An 18,257-nucleotide genomic window follows, 5' to 3' on the forward strand; every position below is an offset into this window, starting at 1 on the left:
TTGATCTAAAATTTTATTTCAGGGTTGTGTACTGTTATGCTAAATCTTAAAAAAATCATAACTTCATCTAACAAAGTCAGATTTTGACGTTCTTTTTATGTACATTCTCCGTTTAATGTATACTACGACTTTAGTTTAGATCGCTAAGGCTAAAAAGTAACTTATCAGAAATTCACTTTTTACGATATCGGCGACATGTCGGTTTTGTCGCAAAACTTCGACGATTCATAACTTCTTCGTTATAAGTTAGATTTCAGCGTTCTTTATATGTACGAAATCCTTTTGACATATATACTAAAACTTTGTTTAAGATTTTTTAGTCTTAATAATCTTCTATCAAAAAGTTGTTTTTAACGTTTATTCTCTCTAAATTGACTAGCCCGAATCTACGGGCATTACAACTTATAGTGTTGGGCCCAGCCAATACTTAATTGATAAATAGGGAGTAGATAGTTACGAAAAAAAGGGACCCCTTGGGATCTAAATTTTGGCCATCCCATTCTCATAAGCTAAGGCCAAAATTTCCATCTCCCCTCTCCTCTATATTTAAGCCTCGTTGTTACTAGGGTTGGGTGTGAACCATCAGAGGCATGAGATTTCTGGGGCTAGCTTCCAAGAAATTTGAAGAAACTTGTGACTGATTATCTACAAGTATAATCAAGAGGTATTTTTTACTAAACCTTTTTAAGTTTTTCGAAAATACTAGGGTTCTTGTACGGTTCTTGATTATTCAATTGGTTATTGCATTAAGTTGTGAAAACATAGATCCTTTAGGGTGCATCTGAACTTAGGGTTTACGTTTTTCTGCCAAAATAGTTTTTTTGTAACATATAAAACCCATCAATAGGGTCCCATACTACATAAAGCACAGGATCCGTATGGGGATTAAGAAAGGTTGTAAATGTTTCTAAGAAGCTAGAGGAGGGTGAGTAGTGTGGTATAGCACTAGTGTCAATTGCAGTCGTCCTCGTCGTTGTCAGCCTGCTAACTATGATTGTGTAGAATGACACCAGTAAAAGTTTAAGCTTAAGTGTTTGTGGCAGTTTTGGTCTGGTTGGTGCCGACCTGTAGGGTTTAGGTGATTCAGATACATCGAGGATTTTACTCAAAGAAGTGTCATTCTGAGTCGCGGGACTCAAGAAGGAACTTGTTGTGATGATCAACTTGAGGATTGCAACCTGAGGCGAAGTGGTTAGCCAACGGCAAGGGATGTTAATTTTTGCATCAGGTTTGTGTTTTCCTGCCTCCTGTTCTCTAGGGAGGAGAGATCGGTTGTGGGTCGGTCAAGGGTTCAGATAGGAGATGGTGATATCCTCATCGGTTCTGTTGAAGGAAGGTGAATTTTGGTTCGTAGTAAATCGTTTATGTGTCGCAATGAAGGAATATTTGAGACTATATGGTTCTTGTGGTTCGATGGCCCAGGAGAAGACCATGTCGCAGGTGGAATACGTAACACAGATTCTAGAAGATCAGTTGTATCCGGGGAGGCATCGAGTGGTTCTTTTTTTAGGACAGGAGAGGGTTATTTAGATAATTCGAGCTTGTCATAGTTGTGTTTAGAATATCTATAAGGGATCTTGATGTTTCAAGAGGATGATGAGGTGGTGGATCACCATTAAACAATTCAAAAGTAGACCATGCTTGGGCTCCTTCATATTTTTGAGAAAAAGCGTGTACAAAAGAAGACAAAAGTTGTCTCATGGCTAGTTTATATACACATACATGTTATCTTTATAAAAATCAATCATTTTTATAAAGAATTCTCAACATATATATATATATATATATATATATATATATATACAACTAGTCATATATAAATATCTTATTTTATATAAAACTGTCTTTTGTATAAGTTGTAACTAGCATATTTTATATAAAACTACTTTCTATATAAATTGAACTAGTTTATTAAGACATAAATATGACTTATAAATATTCATACTTTATGATACATTTCATAATTTTTTATTTCTCCAATAAATATTATTTCCACGAATAATAAATTCTCAATTAGTAAAATATTATTTCCATTAAATAATAATTTTCCAATTAAATAAAAGTGTTGATATATTTATTAATAATCAAATTAGCCTAATAAATAATCAGCTGATGGTAACTTGCTATATGGGGTGACCCTATAGGATCATATATTATTAGTAATATCATTCTATAATGACTCTTGGGCGTACAAGATCTTTCAATTTCCCACTTGCACAAGACTCATCATAGATTGATATAGACAGTGGTGAACGTCTAGCAACATTTCACTCCCCCAAATAACATATGACAAGGAATGTCATTCATCAACATCCAATTCCCAAAAGATCCAAGCTTCAATTGATGTATTAAGGTAAGTTTATCAATTATCCATTTGTTACAGACATCGTGTTGAACATGAGCCTTGGATTTCAATCAATCTGATTTGTAATTCAACTTTGGGTAACGCGCGTTATATGTCTAACTCTCAACACATAAGAGGAACAAATCACATCTTGACAACATAATTCTCTTGCATAGTTCACACCATACCCGAAAATGACTTTTATAACTGCCCGATTAAGGAACAACATTTGGTCATATCAAAGCACAACAATCCCTACACTTAAGTCCCACTATGTGTCTCATGTGTTAAGGATACAAAGATAGTACCTTTTAATCAAGTGTCACTCAAGAATGCAATCTATGAGTTGATCTTGATGCGGGTTCGTTCAATACTAGTTCCCTAACAAGTACCTATGAAACTTGGTTACAACCACTTACCTACTTTCATCTAGTGAGAGTCAACCAATCCATTTCATATTAATATTACTTCATAATTGCTCCCACAATCATGACCGACTATGAACCTTTAGAATAAAAAGATTTTTCATGGATTAAACATGTTAATATAGAACACAACAAGTATTAATGTAAAGATCATATCCTAGTATATCAAAACATTATTTAGTAGTTATTGTTACAATGTTCCAATATCCAAATATTAAATTCAAATCAAAATCTCATTTCTAGAATAATGAAGTCCTATAGATGAAGTATGACTAATCATGCTTAACCCATATATGGACTTTATTAATGGGTCTGACTAATTTTAATTAGTATAAATTATGTGAATACAATCATCTCCATATTTGGCATTACTCTAAGTATAGTTAAATATTTTGGAGAATATAATCGGTGCTCTTATGTGACATAGAGTTTCTTAGCTTGATTAAGTACATTGTATTACTTACAAAGGATTTCTAGGTTATCCCTGAATGGAAGGATTCAACCTAGTTTTTCAATGATCTGGTTCATCCAATTATATTTGATTTCAACTTCTGAAAAGTAGTGTATTCTTATTTAGTAGATTGTGCTATTTTGTTTTGCTTGGACCTCATTCCAACTAAACTTACTCTTCATTCCATAATAAAGCCATAATCCAATTATAATTCATAATTATCTGTATTTATTTAAAAATCAAAATCTTATGTAGCTCTTTACATTAAGATTTTATTCTAAACTAATTATCTCATATACATTCTCTTAGCTCTTCTTAAGTACTCTTAGAATTTTCTCACAGTCATCTAGTGACTTAACCATGTATTCAATTTTGTATCTCATGATATTACATAAATGATGGAATCATTTGTGAAGCAAATAGAATATAAATCATTTCATCTAGCTCAACCTATGTGTTAGGTCCTTTGAGACAGACTCAAGAGGTGTCATGTAACAATGCAAAGAATCATCCAAAGGAATCCAGTATCTTGACCTCTTTCAAGATATTTTCATTTCATTGCAAAAAGAATTTTAAAACCTTTAACATTCATCTTTATCTATCTCTTATAGATTTTACATTCCAAGAATGTATCTTGTCATTCCTAAGTCTTTCATTTTAGAAATACTTTCCAAGTCATGGTGAAAACCACCTTGTATAGTCGAAATGTCATTTCAAATGATTAAGTATGTCTCTTTCATACAAGACTAGGAATATCACTATCCTCCCACTAGTTCTTAGAAAACACACATACATTCTTTTGCATTTTGATATAAAAGCATAACTTGTATCTTTATATTAAAATGGCTATTGTAACCTTGAGATGTTTGCATTATATCCACAAGTGGATCTTAAGTCTTACACATTTGGTAGGATAACATGGATTAATAAAACCTCCAGGCTAAGCTATATAGATATCTTCTAGTAGATGTCTATTAAGAAAAGCAGTCTTTATTGAAATCTATTTGCTATATCTCATATTAAGAATATTAAGTTATAGTAAATAATATCCTTGTTGATCTAATCATAGCTATTTGTAAAGGGTTTGATCGTAGTCAATGTCACGAGTATGATAAGGACTATAGTCAATGACAAGAGTATGAGAAAATCTTTATATAACAAGTATTACTAAATGTATATATATATATATATATATATATATATATATATATATATATATATATATATATATATATATATAGGGTTAGGATCAAATTTGAATTACAAGTATTGTGTGAATGTATGACCAATTCATATCCATTAGATTAACTAAAATTAACTAAAATGGATGGTTGTGATCCTAAGGTACATGATATTAATATAGAATAGCATGTACTATATGATTATATTTCATTAATTATAATGGCAATATGACATTTAATTAAGAAATAGAAATGATAAATACCTATATTTTAGGCAACTAATACAAATTAATTAATAAAATTCAAATTAAATCTTTGACTTTATTCAACATTTAAAATTAAATCATATTTTTTTTAGAATACGTTTCAATACATTCAAATTTGTTTTCTAATTCATTCTTATATATTTTGCTTTCATTCTTAAAGAATATGAATTTATTCAATACTTTCAAATATGTTTTTTAAGGGATTTTAATATCCATTATTATTATTCTTATAATTTTGTAGTGTTCATTCTTATAATTTTTATTCTCTTTATCATTCTACTAATAAATGTTTAGAACCAATGGAACACTATTATTATGAGAATGATAGAATGAAAGAGAAAGAATAAATAAATTATAGTTGGAATACGTCATTCTCACAAGAATGGCCATAAAATACAAGTTCAAATATGAAATTCTCTTGAAAGTGAAAAAAACTAAATGAAAATAAAACGTAAATTACAAGTACAATTATGAAATTTTCATGAGAGTGAATATAAATTACATAGTTAATGTAACATTCTGAGAAATATGGCGTTGATGTGTTCTTCAAGAATTTGTCCAAGAATATGTTGTTGATGTATAACCCTTTGTTACTACGTGATTAAATACAAAAAAAAAAAAAATTATAACCCTTATGGCATTAATGTAATCTTCAAGAATTTGTCGTTGGTGCATTCTTCAGAATATGTTGTTGATGCATAACCCTTAGTTACTGCATGATTATACACACAAAAAAAATTATAACCAATTCTCAAGAATATGCAAAATATTTATAATATATAGTACATTCTTTTAGAATATGTTTGCCAACCCCTCCCCTTTCTTTTGCCAGTTTCAATAATATATATTGACTAAATATACACTTGTTCTTGAAATACTGAATAGCTAAAATATTCTACCAGAATACACACTCGTTTTTGAAAGAATCTGCAAGAATATTAGAGAAAAACTTTTAATATACTTTTGCAAAAATCTTCCATAATATTTAACATATACAAATCATACTAATTTATGTTAAAAGACAATAAGAATTAAGAAATTATATATATGTGATGCCATACAAAAATATTGCTATTTTAACAAAGTAATTGAATAATTAAACCAAAAGATAATTTCAAAAACCACAAGTACCTTCATGATTTCCGCTAGCTAGTCAGCTCCAGGTTACATGATGTAGGTGGTGGTTTGGGTGTGGTGATAACTCAAGTATGAACTTTAACTAAAAGAGACAATGCAATTTGATAGAATTTCATAAAGAAACATTTAAACCCTAAAGTCATTAGCAAAACACCAATACAAAAATCCCTAATGGCTTACCTGGTTTTGGTTCATGAATTGGCCTTTAACTATACTTAGATAAGCGATTACCCCAAAAATTACCACTACGAAAGAAAACACCCACATTAATTAGGCTATCAGTGGGGTGTGTCCACCTTAATAAAGGAGCCACATATATCTACGTATTGTCATTCATGTGTAAGAATGAGTTGTAAAGCAACCAAAATCACGTGCAATAGATTTACAAGAACGTCCATTGATATTATTAGCCAGATAAAGCATCCAAATAACAATTGCAAAAATGATTTTAGAAAATCAGATTGTTCCTATGAATTATTTCACTACTCGATTTTTCAAAAATATTGTTTTTATATCTACCGGACCAAAAGAATGAGACAATTCTTCACATGGGGTTTCACACTTAATGGGGATTGTACCTGATCTAGCAGAAAAAAAATAAATGATGATCGGAGATGAAGTCGATCAGTTGTGGAGAAGATGATTGTGGTGGTCGGACGGTGATGTTTGTGTGATGATGACAGTGTCCAGCGGTGATGAAATTCATAGGCAAGATATATGTTATTTATATTTATTTTTCCTTAATTATATGTTTTTATTTTAGGTTATTATATGACATTAATTGATATATAAAAATCAAATTATCTTCCTACCTTATCTGGATATTTGAAATTAATGGACAAGATCTGGTCATACGTACACACAATAACTAAGATTTATATAAGAACCTAAATCATATATATATATATATATATATATATATATATATATATATATATATATATATATATATATATATATCCATGTATATATTCTTTCTAGAAGAATCTCTTACTCCTTCTAGCCTTGCTATAGAGAGGAAGATTAGTCAAACCCATACTTGATTATTAAACATGGATTACATCTCAACGTTCATGACTCTAAGTCATTTGTCAGATTCAAGATCTGATATAACATTTTGGTAGTTGATGGTTTAACTAGAAACCATCAAGAATTCATCAATGAGAGATTCCACATTTCTCAAGTCATAGATGATTTCTACCATTATTGTGAACAATTTGTGTTTATGAATAGCTATTATTCATGTTTAACAATTTCTTGTTAAAACTAGTGCCAACAATTGTTACATCATGCTATGGTTCTTGAACTACTTCAACTTCCATATGTATCTCACTTGCTTTTTCATTAGAAGCTTGCTTTCTGCTAATTCGGTTTCAGAGGAATAAATGAACTTATTCTTGGTGGATTTGTATATAATAATTTAAATGCCCTTTTAGAATATTCTATATTTATGTAATTCGTTGGTCTTTGTATTCAAGATACAATTAATAGTGATTGAAGTATAATCCCAAAAATGTTAAAAGGAGGAAATTTCTATCAATTAGAAAGTAAACTATATCAAGTAAAGTTTAATCCACCATTTATCATCACGAAGGCTTTATATGGTACTATTGGGTTGTATCTTGTGCTCAATCATAGGCATTCATTAAAAAGGAAGTCATACACCAAAGTGTATAGTTCCTTAATAATTATTTTCTCTATGCTTTAGTGAAATTATTATTAGGAATCTTTTATATATAAATAAGATTCACATATATCAAATAAACTACATTATTTGTCTTCAATGATCCCTTTCTTGAAGTTGGAATATGTGGATTTCATTTATACAATAAAGATAACAATTTCATGGATAAGTTTGATTTAAAATAAGTTTAAGTCAAAATTTATTGTATATAGAACTTAATTTTATTTATAAAATGTTGATATTTACTTTGTAATTCTATTAATTGATCTAGTCTCAGAAATAGAAATCAATCATTTCAGAATATGAGTATTATCATTATGAAAAACGACCTAGTAAATAATCAAACATTTAAATAAATAGCAGAGACATAAATACTTAGGCATGCTAAATTTAAAACATACATTGTTCCAAAACAAACATTGTTTTATATTACAAGCAATTTATGTTCTAAGCATAAATAATAAACTAAACTTCGAGAGTGTAGTTCCAACGTGCTTGTGCTCAGCTAGTTACTCTTCTGTAAATATTTGCAATCATGTTACAAATATTAGATTAAAATTGAAGTACCAAGTACTTGAGTGTTACACGAAAAGTATGAGTTCTATCTAGTAGATACCTGAAGTACTAGTCTCTTTCAGACTTTCTCTGTAGATAAGAGGAGCAGTTCCTCTACCACTGTCTAGTTTCTTCACAAAAGAAACAAGATCCATCTATGTGAGACTTATTGGATTTCTTGGGCTTAAAGGTGTTTATTCCATAAAACATGGGTCTTTTAGATCACACAAGGTGACTCTTTTAGCCTTGCACTATTCCAACAAAATATCACTATATTTTTTGGAATATTGCTTAACTTTTATATCATTAGATATACGCTTAAATTATCCAAGACTTCCTATAAGTCATGAATAATTGTTCCTAGTATGATGTTAAAAGCATCTTGAGCATCATTGTGATGCATTTACTAGGTATCATATTCAAGTTTATTGCTCAGTGCAATTTGTTTAGGAATAGGTCCTTTAGGTGTATACAATTTTACATCTCTCACGAGATTGTCTCTTAAGACATGAACCCATTCATTGAAGTTGTATCTATTGAATGCTATTGTTTCATTAAGTCATTTAAAGAGAAATGACAATTCATGGTTATGAGAGTGGATTATATATCTACAAAATTTTAACAAAATTTATTTAGTATTTTCAGTATTTAATCTTTAATAATTAATACCCTTTTAGTTTCTAAAAACATTAATTATCAAAGTGTAGGATCCAAGTTGCAAAACAAATAAATTGTTAGGTATCATTTATCCCATCCATCCGAATTCAACCCGGTAGATATCGATTATCAATTATATCTTACCATATAATTCCTAGATTTATGGGATCGCTAATAACAAATTTAATTAGACATGCTTGATCCCATATATGCCTCAGAACTCTCTCGCTTAGGTATCCTTTATCACAAGAGATCTCCGATCAAATCGTCCAATTTGAAAAACTTGTGTAATCGGCCTATAACTTGGTTATAGAAATCGCGAAAACACATCTTCCATCATAAGATGAAACTAAGCAGTTAGGTATCCTTTATCCCACTAGTACATACAAGAGACATGCGAGTGTTCTTTAAAAATGATTGCATAGATTTGAGGTTTGTAAGGGGTCTTTGATGTTTTTATAATTCTAGTTTAAGAAACATGTTATATCATGGTTATTGCATGCATTCAATAAACCATGGTATACTTTAAAAAACTTATTTCATGTTAAAATCATATTTTTAACAATGTTCAATATATAAAACCCGGTTTTATATAATTGACGCGATCAAAATTTTAAATTAATAACTAGCATTAAGTTATATCGTTTGAGCGATTTAGAACATTTGGAAATCTTTTAATAAAACTTCCTTTTATAAAATAAGGTTTGGAATTTGATAAATTTACAAATCTCTATTTTAAACTTATACAATTTTAATTCTAAAATTTTACCGGTTACAAGTTTTAACGATAAAGCTTGTTTTATTGTAAAACTATTTTTTTTAGCATCTTACGCTAAAAGGTAAATTTCATTAAAACCAAACTCTTTGTGATGTTTATTTATGTTCAAATATTATTTTGCATTTGAAAAACTAATTTATCACCATAACATAATAATAATAATAATAATAATAATAATAATAATAATAATAATAATAATAATAATAATAGCATAAACATAAAACAACACAAGCATGCAGAACAGTTATAACATATGTGCATAAACCAAGGCATTAACTAGTAATAATTTTGTGAGTCATCACAAATTTATCAAGTTCATTCCTAAAGGGACATAAGGGACATTTATCTTATAAAGTCTTCATGTGCTCCCACTTGCTTTAACACCTTGTAGCGAATTTATAAAAATAATTTTATAAAGTTTGAGAAACGTTAATAAAATCAACTTTATAAACTTTTGATCTTCAAAATGACCACCGTCTTCATTTTTGTTACTTTTTTATAAAAATAAAATATTTCTAAAACTAATTTATTACTTACAAAAATTGACAAAAGAAAACCATCTATTTAATTATTACATACAATATGAATAACTAAATAATTACAATAATTTTAATAAACCAACACATGCAACAACACAAAGGTTCATGGCTAGTTTATGCACATCATGCATATTTATATACTCAAAAATATATAAAACAACTCTTTGTTTTTTTAAGACAACTTTTATGACAAAAAAGATGCATGTAAACTTTTGATTAAAAAATAACAATTATAAACATTTTAAAGTTGTCATAGAAAATATGTATGGATTTTTCTTGCAAAGAGATAACCATCCATGTTTTCCAAAAACAAAGATTTCATTAACTTAACAAAAATCTAACTAATCTTGCAAAAATGACTCTGATACCAATTGTTGGGTTTTTTATTCAAAAATCAAGTTTCACAACCGGTAAAAATGACAACGGAAACTTTAACATTATTGAATAAAATTAAAACTATTTTACCCACCAATGATCATTTTGCAAGAGTTAGAAAGATTAAAACAACCATAGAAAGTAAAGCATAACAACCTTTGAATACTTTGATCCTCATGGGAGGTTGGAAGTTGATGAAGTGTGGCATGAAACTCTAAAACAAAAGTTCTCTAGAAGTATACACTACACAAGAGTAGAACCATCAAAACATGCTAGTATTCACTTGTAATTTGTTGTTTATAAGCCTTTGAAATATATACCAAATATATGTTCAAAGGTGAAGCAACAAAGGGGCTTTGTCTACCATTAAAATGCAAGAGAATGGAGGAGAAGAAGAGCCTTTAAATTCCGAAATTTGGCAACCCTCATGGTGCTCTCTAGTTTCGGTTTTTCATAGACAAAGAAGAAGAATAAGATTGCTCATAATAACTCCCTTCCAACCTTTCATGCCCTTCCTTATATAATGGTCAAAAAGCAAGGTGATACCATAAAGCAAAATCATGGACAACACTCCTCCAAGCATGGCATGCTCCATTAAACAATTCAAAACTAGACCATGCTTGGTGTCCTTCATATTTTCGAGATAAGACACGCACAAAAGAAGACAAAAGTTGTCTCATGGCTACTTTATATACACATACATATTATCTTTATAAAAATCAATCATTTTTATAAAGAATTCCCAACATATATATATATATATATATATATATATATATATATATATATATATATATATATATATATATATATATACACACAACTAGTCATATATAAATATCTTATTTTATATAAAACTATATTTTTACATAAATTGTAACTAGCTTATTTTACATAAAACTACTTTCTATATAATTGAACTAGTTTATTAAGATATAAATATAACTTATAAATAATCATACTTTATGATATATTTCATAAGTTGTTATTTCTCCAATAAATATTATTTTAACAAATAATAAATTTCTCAATTAGTAAAATATTATTTCTATGAAATAATAATTTTCCAATTAAATACAAATGTTGATATATTTATTAATAATCAAATTACACTAATAAATAATCAATTGACGGTAACTTGTTATATGGTGTGACCTAAAGGAATATATATTATTAGCAACGATCATCTACTGAGCCATAGCCGAGACCAGAGATCCCTTCTAGGGATCAAAGGTGCAAACTTTGCAGTAATATCATTCTATAATGACTCTATGGCATACGAGATCTTTCACTGACCAGTTAGGTCTTATTTGTTGTTACTGTGATATGTGTTACTGTGTATGTTGAGACTTCGGGTACTCTCTAGGGTTGCTGATAACCCACATGACGTGTTGTTTGCCAACCAGACGTCGGGTAGTCTCCAGAATTGCTGATAACCAACCGAGCGTGTTGTTTGCCCATTGAGACTTTGAGTAGTCTTCAGGGTTGTTGATAACTCATAATTGTTTATTTGTGCTGTGTTGTATGTGATATTTTGAGAAACTTACTAAGCTTTGTACTTACAGTTTGGATGTTACAATGTTCACAGGGATGCACCATAGTAATGATATTTGTTTGTTAGTCAATTTAAAAGTGAATAAGTTGTCCTTTGTGTCTCTTATTTCATATGCTCTTTTTCTGAAACGGACGTCCTAACCTTTTGATGGAAGTTGATCGACATTCAACAAATTTAGTTTATTGTCATCCCCAGTTCTTACTTCCTTGCATTGTGACTCTTCAAAACTTGTGAATATTACTTTATTACCCGTCATGTGGTGACTACAACCAATCTTAATGAACCAAGAACTTTCCAATGATGATTCTTGTGTGCTATGAAAATAGTATAACTATCGTGTTCATTATCTTTGTGTAAAAAGCTCGAACCTTTCCCTTCTTCAGCAATTCTTTTCTTGCAAAATTTAATAGTATGTTCAAATTTTTGGCAGTGAAGCACTGTAATTGGGAGAGAGACCTGCCACGTCCCTTTGCTTTATTTGGAACCTCAGTTTGATCGTACCTTTTTTTTCATGTTTCATTGGATCGAGGATTGTATTTGGAAAGCATAATCCATAGGCATGGAATCAAATTGTCTCATTCAAATTTCATGAGATTGTAAACTCCCCAACATGCTTTTTAAAAAGAAAGACGTTAAGTCTTTTGGATTCTTTTATGGCCACTACAATATATTCGAATTTTCTAGCGAGACTTTGAAGATTTTTTTTTTTCAATGATTTTTTTTTCTTCGATTGCTTCTTGATTGTCTCGGTTGATCAACAATATAACATGATTAAAACAATTAAACGGATTTAACATCTTTCATCTTCAAATTGTGGAATTCAGATCTTAAAGTATGTAATCTCAAAAGTTTTACCTTCTTTTCCCCACGATGCCCTATCCCTGGCCTTTTCTTGTTTCACGTAATTCTGAAGTTTGATGCTCCACAAATCTTGAGATTCATGCAAGACTTTCCTTTGTATGCTCGATGGTGATAATTCTTACCGTTTAACTTTGGTAATTGGGGTTGAAGATAATTGTTGCTTGTTGGCTTGATTTTAGTATTTTTGTTTGAATATTCTAGCAGATTACTAGCAAAAGTTATTTTAAAACGATAAAGAATTATCATACAGTATGCATGGTGTACATATATCATCTGTATGAGTTAAGAACAGTAGGTCACTAAGCTCCTTTTATATGCGAAAATCGAAACCAATACCCTTTTAGTGAGCATCTAGGACATTTCATAACCGCATTTTAATTATAATCATTAATCCTTGGGTAATTTCAACCTTTTACGTATGGCATAATTATGTTGAATATTGTAACTAACAAAGATCAAACTATCACATGCAATTTAGGTATTCGTCAAATGCAGCTTTTTGGGAAAGAATAAACTGTTTGTTGTTAGTGCATAGATTCATTTTCCACTAGAAAACAAAGAACTCACAAGCTAAACCCAATACAGTTTAATTTATTGTTTGATGAGTTGATGGCACTTGATGGAGAGGATCGATACCTACCACTCCTGCCACCATGCCACATCAAACAATTTCCCATGTGATATCATGCGTTTGTCCAAACCTACATATTCCCTACGGAAAAGCATTTCAAATTTACGAAAATACCCAGACAAATTAAACATCACATACATATACATAGCTTACTACTGATTGTGTCTTACATTACATAAACGTAAAATCATAAATAACAAGCATAATACGTAACAACAACATGCAAAACCCTTCAGATGAGATCATATACACTCCCATTCCTTCATAGTAGTTTTTATGATATCCATCATTATATGCATCTAGAGAAGTGACACGTCCATGGGGTAAGGATTCCCAAAGATATTGTCCATGTAATAATGAGGATGAGCAGCATCCATTACCACAAACTGCATATCCTCAGATGGTTTCCAGTGACGCTTCCTTTGGTTTATGAACCAGTTGTTTATCTGCTTTTGATCTAGCCCTGTTGATTCAGCTAAAGCCAACTTCTGAGCTTCCTATACATATTAATTAGAGAATTTGTCATAATCTGAATTGTAATCCATACCAAGACTTCACTATAAATGAGATAATTCATCCCTTTTCTCTCTACTTCTATAGGGTTTTGCAACTATATATAAATTTGCATACGTGACTATCAATCCTAAAAGCAACAACACGTGCATCCATCCATCGAGTATTGTGTGCAATAATAAATGTTGAATTTGGAGAATGATGTTTCCATATATAGATCTTATGTGATTGTAAATTACTATGTTATATATATATTGGAGATTTGGAGTCACCTAGAGCTCTTTTGAAAACCTAAAATTTGTGTTCGTGTGATAGATTTTGACACGATGTTAATGGTGAAAAATGCATGAAAGTGTACCGAAGGGTAGGGCCATTTGTAATGTCGGGTCCACCAGTCAAGCAACTGTTGACGAGCTTCTTTGGGCAACTTCCCTTTCTTTCTCTTCTTCATGAACTCTTGCTTCAAACTTCCTAAGTACCCACTGTACTTTCGCAATAACTGACCTTTCAGCTCTCGCTCTTCAGCTTGAGGATCAACCATATTGTTACTTACATCAACATCTAGATCTTCTTCGGATGATCCATTCCTATCCATGCCTCCCTCACCACAACCTGATTAATTTTACATCAAATTATTAAACAAGAAGCTGGGTTAACAATGTGAATGTCTACAATGTGCACGATATAAGTTGCAAAGTACTGAAGAAGAAGCAGTTTTATGATTCAATCAACAAGTGAAACAATCTACTTAAGCCTGGCTAATAGTGCAGTTTGAAATCAGAGATTAGCATCAACCCCTAAATATTTGTAAACAATTTCACCCTCGAAAAAATTAATACTTTTAATCAACTAAAAGTGTAAAAATTGAAGAATCTTCAGACCGAAAGCAACAAGGATGGATAATTTACAACTGTGGTTAGAGAAATATGCAATTTCAGCTCAGATCATATTACTAGATATAGTCAAAGGGAATTATTGGAATTTTAAAAGTATTTCAAAACCCTAACTCTACCATAGAAAAGTTAAGACAAATGAACTAATGAAAAATCACAATACTATAACATCAAATTTTTGAAACAAGGTATTTTACAGAATAATAGTGGAAAACTAGTACAAAATAAGAAATTGAAGCAGAACCTACAAAACTTGGAGCAAAATATAGGAAAATTTTAATTCTTCAAAAATAAATCACTGGAAGAGTGGAAACAAAGAGTATAGTCGCAAATCGTAGATGTTTAATCAAATAAAACTTAAACTAAAAGAATTACAAAATGTTATCACTCTTCACGATGTTTTTCAGAGATAAGTTTTTGGATTAATCTGAACGGTTTTTAACAGAATTGAGTTCGTGAACGAGTTTGTTTAGGTCCGGCCGCTTTCTAATCATTGCCAATTTCAAGGGAGATTATTGCCTATTGTTGTTTAAGAACAATAACCAAGACATGGGAGCTTGTGTTACTGATCCATATCACACAGAACTACAGAAGTATTAAAGGCTCATCAGTTTATTTAAGAATAATAAATACTTCACACACAAAGACACACAGATATGAAGAAAGAGATGGATAGTACACCGGAATCTGAAGGAGAAAAAGAGATGGCCTTGAACTGGGTCTCGATCCTTGAGAGAAAAAGCATGGCTTCCTTGAAGGGTTTCGAGAGTTCTTGCTCATATTTAATTAACATCTCACAGTACGCTTCCATGAACTGATCGAGAGCTGGATCTTGTCCGACAGAGGTCGTACTCGTACCTCCACCGCCATCACCGCCACCAGAGCCGCCGGAACTAGCAGACATTGCAGCCATCACCGACGCTCGGCAGGCTTCTTCTAATCTTTCAACTACTTCGGGTGGTGCGCCTATCTGTTTGATATTAGTAAAGAATAAGCTTGCCATCATAATCTTGTAACACAGGAATACGTATATATAGAAATGTTGATAAAAAGAATAACTTGAAATTTTTGTAGGAATGTATAGGGTTTTCTACTTTTAAGAAATTATACTTTCATACCATATGAAGAAATTACTAAAAACAACTGATGTCACACGCATATAAACAAATCTTAATAAGAAACCCACATCTGGGTTTCTTCTTACAAATGTTCTCTCTTCAGGAGGGTCTCTAATAACCTACCAAAAGAAGAAATAATCGCACACATGAATAAGACAAAATATGTATGAAACTAGAGAAACTTTCTTGGATTGCTTCTAGTCGCAAATTTTTTTTCAAGTTCATCTTCCACGGAGTATAAAAAATGCAATCTTGTAAGAAAATGTCTTCTGGGTTTCTTCGTAGAGTATACCAACTGAACAATCAAGTAATCACACACAAAAGATGTTGGAAGCAAAAAGAGAGGCATTAGGGTTTTCAAGAAAATATGTACATACCTTTTGACAGTTCAGATAAGCTGATAACAAACGAGGGTAATGAGGATGTGACATGATCTTCGCCTTAACAGATGAAGAACATGATGACGAGGAGATGAAGGCTAAGCCTCCTCCATCGTTAATGTTGCCATTGTTGTTGTCTTCAAGCATCATAGCAGAAGAGGAAGCACCGCAGTTGCTATGATGATGATCGTGAGTGGAAAAAATTACGGTATTGTTGTATATAACAGGAGTAGGAGGAAGACACAGCGATCCAATGCAGTTATTATTATCACCACTACTGCTTCGATTGATGTTGATGTTATCTCCAAACCCCATCAGACAAGATGTACCTACACCACCACCATCCATTTCTCTCTTTTTAAGGGTTTCAACTTATGTTCATGTGCAAAGATAAGAGCATAATTGAGAATTGAGTTCTTTGATGTCTGTTTGTCTGCGTGTGTGTGTGTGAGAGAGAGAGAGAGAGAGAGAGAGAGAGAGAGAGATTTTCTCCCGAGTTTTAAGCTTACAAAAGGGGTGTTTTTCAGCCCTTTTTACTGAAAAACCTATGTACTAGTAGTATAAGTCCAAGTATTAACCATGACGATGATGAAAGCCAAAGGGAAAAGGGAATGCTTTAGGTCATTGGAAAACGGGTGTGTAACTTATCTTTTTCTTTGTCCATCGACTGTGTGTTTTTGTGTGTTTTTATGTATGTGTGTGAGAGAGAGATTTTGCAGAGAATGCACGCGAGATACTGCTAATTTAATGTTAATCTGATGTATATCTTGTTTGTAGTGGTTATAGAGAGCGTATACTGGTGGTGTATAGTAGAGTGTAGAGAGGTGTGTCAAAGAAAAAATGGTGCAAAGGGGAGGGCTTTACCTTCCCAATGAGAACTCACTCCCCCTTTTCTTGCACTGCCACTTATGCACTGCCATTACTGGCAACCTAGAGAGAGAGAGAGAGAGAGAGAGAGAGAGAGAGAGAGAGAGAGAGAGAGAGAGAGAGAGAGAGAGAGAGAGAGAGAGAGAGAGAGAGAGAGAGAGAGAGAGAGAGAGAGAGAGAGAGAGAGAGAGAGAGAGAGAGAGAGAGAGAGAGAGAGAGAGAGACGATCAAATCGAGGTGGTGTATTTTTGTAGATTAGAGTCATGAGATGATTGAGTGTTGAGAAGATAAAGTTAAAATGGTTTGTATTCAGTCTATCTGCAACACTTACATGTTTCTTTTAGTAAAATTTAATTTATAATTTCTCATTTTAATTAGTGAAAATGATTTACCAGGTAATACTTTTCTGGTTTTTTTTTTTATAGTTAGCTAAGTTTTTTATTTTTTACACATTTGTGTAAAAAAATTCTAAATTTGAACCAAACGAAAATTTAATTATTCTGATAAGTTATTTTTCTCCGTTTTTAATTGCGATTTTATTTTTCATATTTGTCTGTATTATTTTTTCAAAGGTTATTCTTAAAATATTCATAATTTTCTAAATATTAATTAAATATTGAATAATTTTAAACGTTATTTTTTAATTAATAAATATGTTTTTGTTTTTTGAAATATTTTATATAACCTCTTATAATTTTTTTTTCTTTTGTTTTTAAATATATATAATATTTTTAAAGTAATAGTATCTAACAATAAATTAAGTATGTAACAATAAATATGAAAGGTCTTTTAAGAAAATAAAAAATATTACTTTTTTTTTGAAACAGCAAACTAACTAATATACTCCTAAATAATCATCTATGTCTTTACCGAGACTTGAATCATTGACATCTCATATGAGATGGTCACTCCATAATAAAAAAATCTATATAATATAAATGTTTTAAAATTATTCCAACTGTTTAATACTTTTTAATTAGAAGTTTATAAATTTTTAATTTTTTAATACAACATTTTAAACTATTATTTAACAAAACTATTTTAAAA

General features: G+C 30.8%; 1 protein-coding gene across 3 annotated transcripts; it reads right to left on the reverse strand.

The window, feature by feature from the left end:
• Positions 1 to 13,560: 13,560 nt before the first annotated feature.
• Positions 13,561 to 17,184, reverse strand: LOC111907873 (homeobox protein SBH1). 3 transcript variants are annotated; one of them, XM_042901103.2, is made up of 5 exons: positions 16,922 to 17,184; positions 16,341 to 16,672; positions 15,527 to 15,815; positions 14,311 to 14,564; positions 13,561 to 13,936 (listed from the first exon to the last, which is right to left on the reverse strand). In XM_042901103.2, exons 2-5 carry the CDS (start codon positions 16,656 to 16,658, stop codon positions 13,739 to 13,741), a joined length of 1,059 nt encoding a protein of 352 aa, XP_042757037.1. In that variant the 5' UTR covers positions 16,659 to 16,672; positions 16,922 to 17,184; the 3' UTR covers positions 13,561 to 13,738. The 3 variants fall into 3 exon arrangements, with proteins under 3 accessions (XP_042757037.1, XP_023759455.1, XP_023759454.1); XM_023903687.3 differs by having other exon boundaries at positions 16,853 to 17,184; XM_023903686.3 differs by having other exon boundaries at positions 16,341 to 17,184.
• Positions 17,185 to 18,257: the final 1,073 nt, after the last annotated feature.

The sequence above is a fragment of the Lactuca sativa genome, chromosome 4, assembly GCF_002870075.4.
Source record: "Lactuca sativa cultivar Salinas chromosome 4, Lsat_Salinas_v11, whole genome shotgun sequence".
In the NCBI taxonomy this organism is placed as follows: domain Eukaryota; kingdom Viridiplantae; phylum Streptophyta; class Magnoliopsida; order Asterales; family Asteraceae; genus Lactuca; species Lactuca sativa.